The sequence below is a fragment of the Lepidothrix coronata genome, unplaced genomic scaffold, assembly GCF_001604755.1.
Source record: "Lepidothrix coronata isolate B3197 unplaced genomic scaffold, Lepidothrix_coronata-1.0 Scaffold350, whole genome shotgun sequence".
Taxonomy (NCBI): Eukaryota; Metazoa; Chordata; class Aves; order Passeriformes; family Pipridae; genus Lepidothrix; species Lepidothrix coronata.
In genome coordinates this window covers 185,400-185,898 of record NW_016690530.1, presented here as the reverse complement: position 1 = coordinate 185,898, position 499 = coordinate 185,400, and the positions used below count along the sequence as shown (strand labels likewise).

Below are 499 nucleotides of genomic sequence, written 5' to 3'. Positions count from 1 at the left end.
AAATCACTCGGTTACATGTACAAGGAAAGGCACTTTCTTGAGGTAAACACGGCAGGAATGGTGCAGAACGTGAGGATTTTCTGCTCCCGGAGCAGGGAGGGCACCGGGAAAACAAGGACGTGAGGGAGAGGTCCAGGGATTTACAAACCTCTCAGTCCTCGGCCTTTGGAGACCCCCCAGGGCAGTGGCTCTGCAGGGCGGGGTCTCCTCGGGATCCCACCCGGGAGCCCCCTCAGAGCCCCCGGAATTTGCGGGAGCGGAGGGGGCAGCGCCGGCCGCAGGCGGGGCAGGCCTGGGTGGCACAGGGGGTGGGACAGGACACCTGGGTGGCACAGGGGGTGGGACAGGACACCTGGGTGACACAGGGGGTGGCACAGGACTCCACGCGCTTGGTGACGGCCTGGACGCCCCCACAGCAGGGATCCACACACCTGGTGGTGCACTTGGTCACCTCCTGGCAGCAGGGATCCACACACCTGGTGATGGATTTGGTCACCTC

General features: G+C 64.1%; 1 protein-coding gene across 1 annotated transcript in view; it reads right to left on the bottom strand.

Moving 5' to 3' along the window:
- Window positions 1-232: 232 nt before the first annotated feature.
- The window catches only part of LOC108509275 (keratin-associated protein 9-1-like), a 5,535-nt gene continuing 5,268 nt past the window's right edge, over window positions 233-499 (bottom strand). The window contains exon 4 of the mRNA XM_017838635.1: window positions 233-476. Coding sequence (XP_017694124.1) covers window positions 233-476 — 244 coding nt within the window. The remainder of the gene's footprint in view (window positions 477-499) is intronic.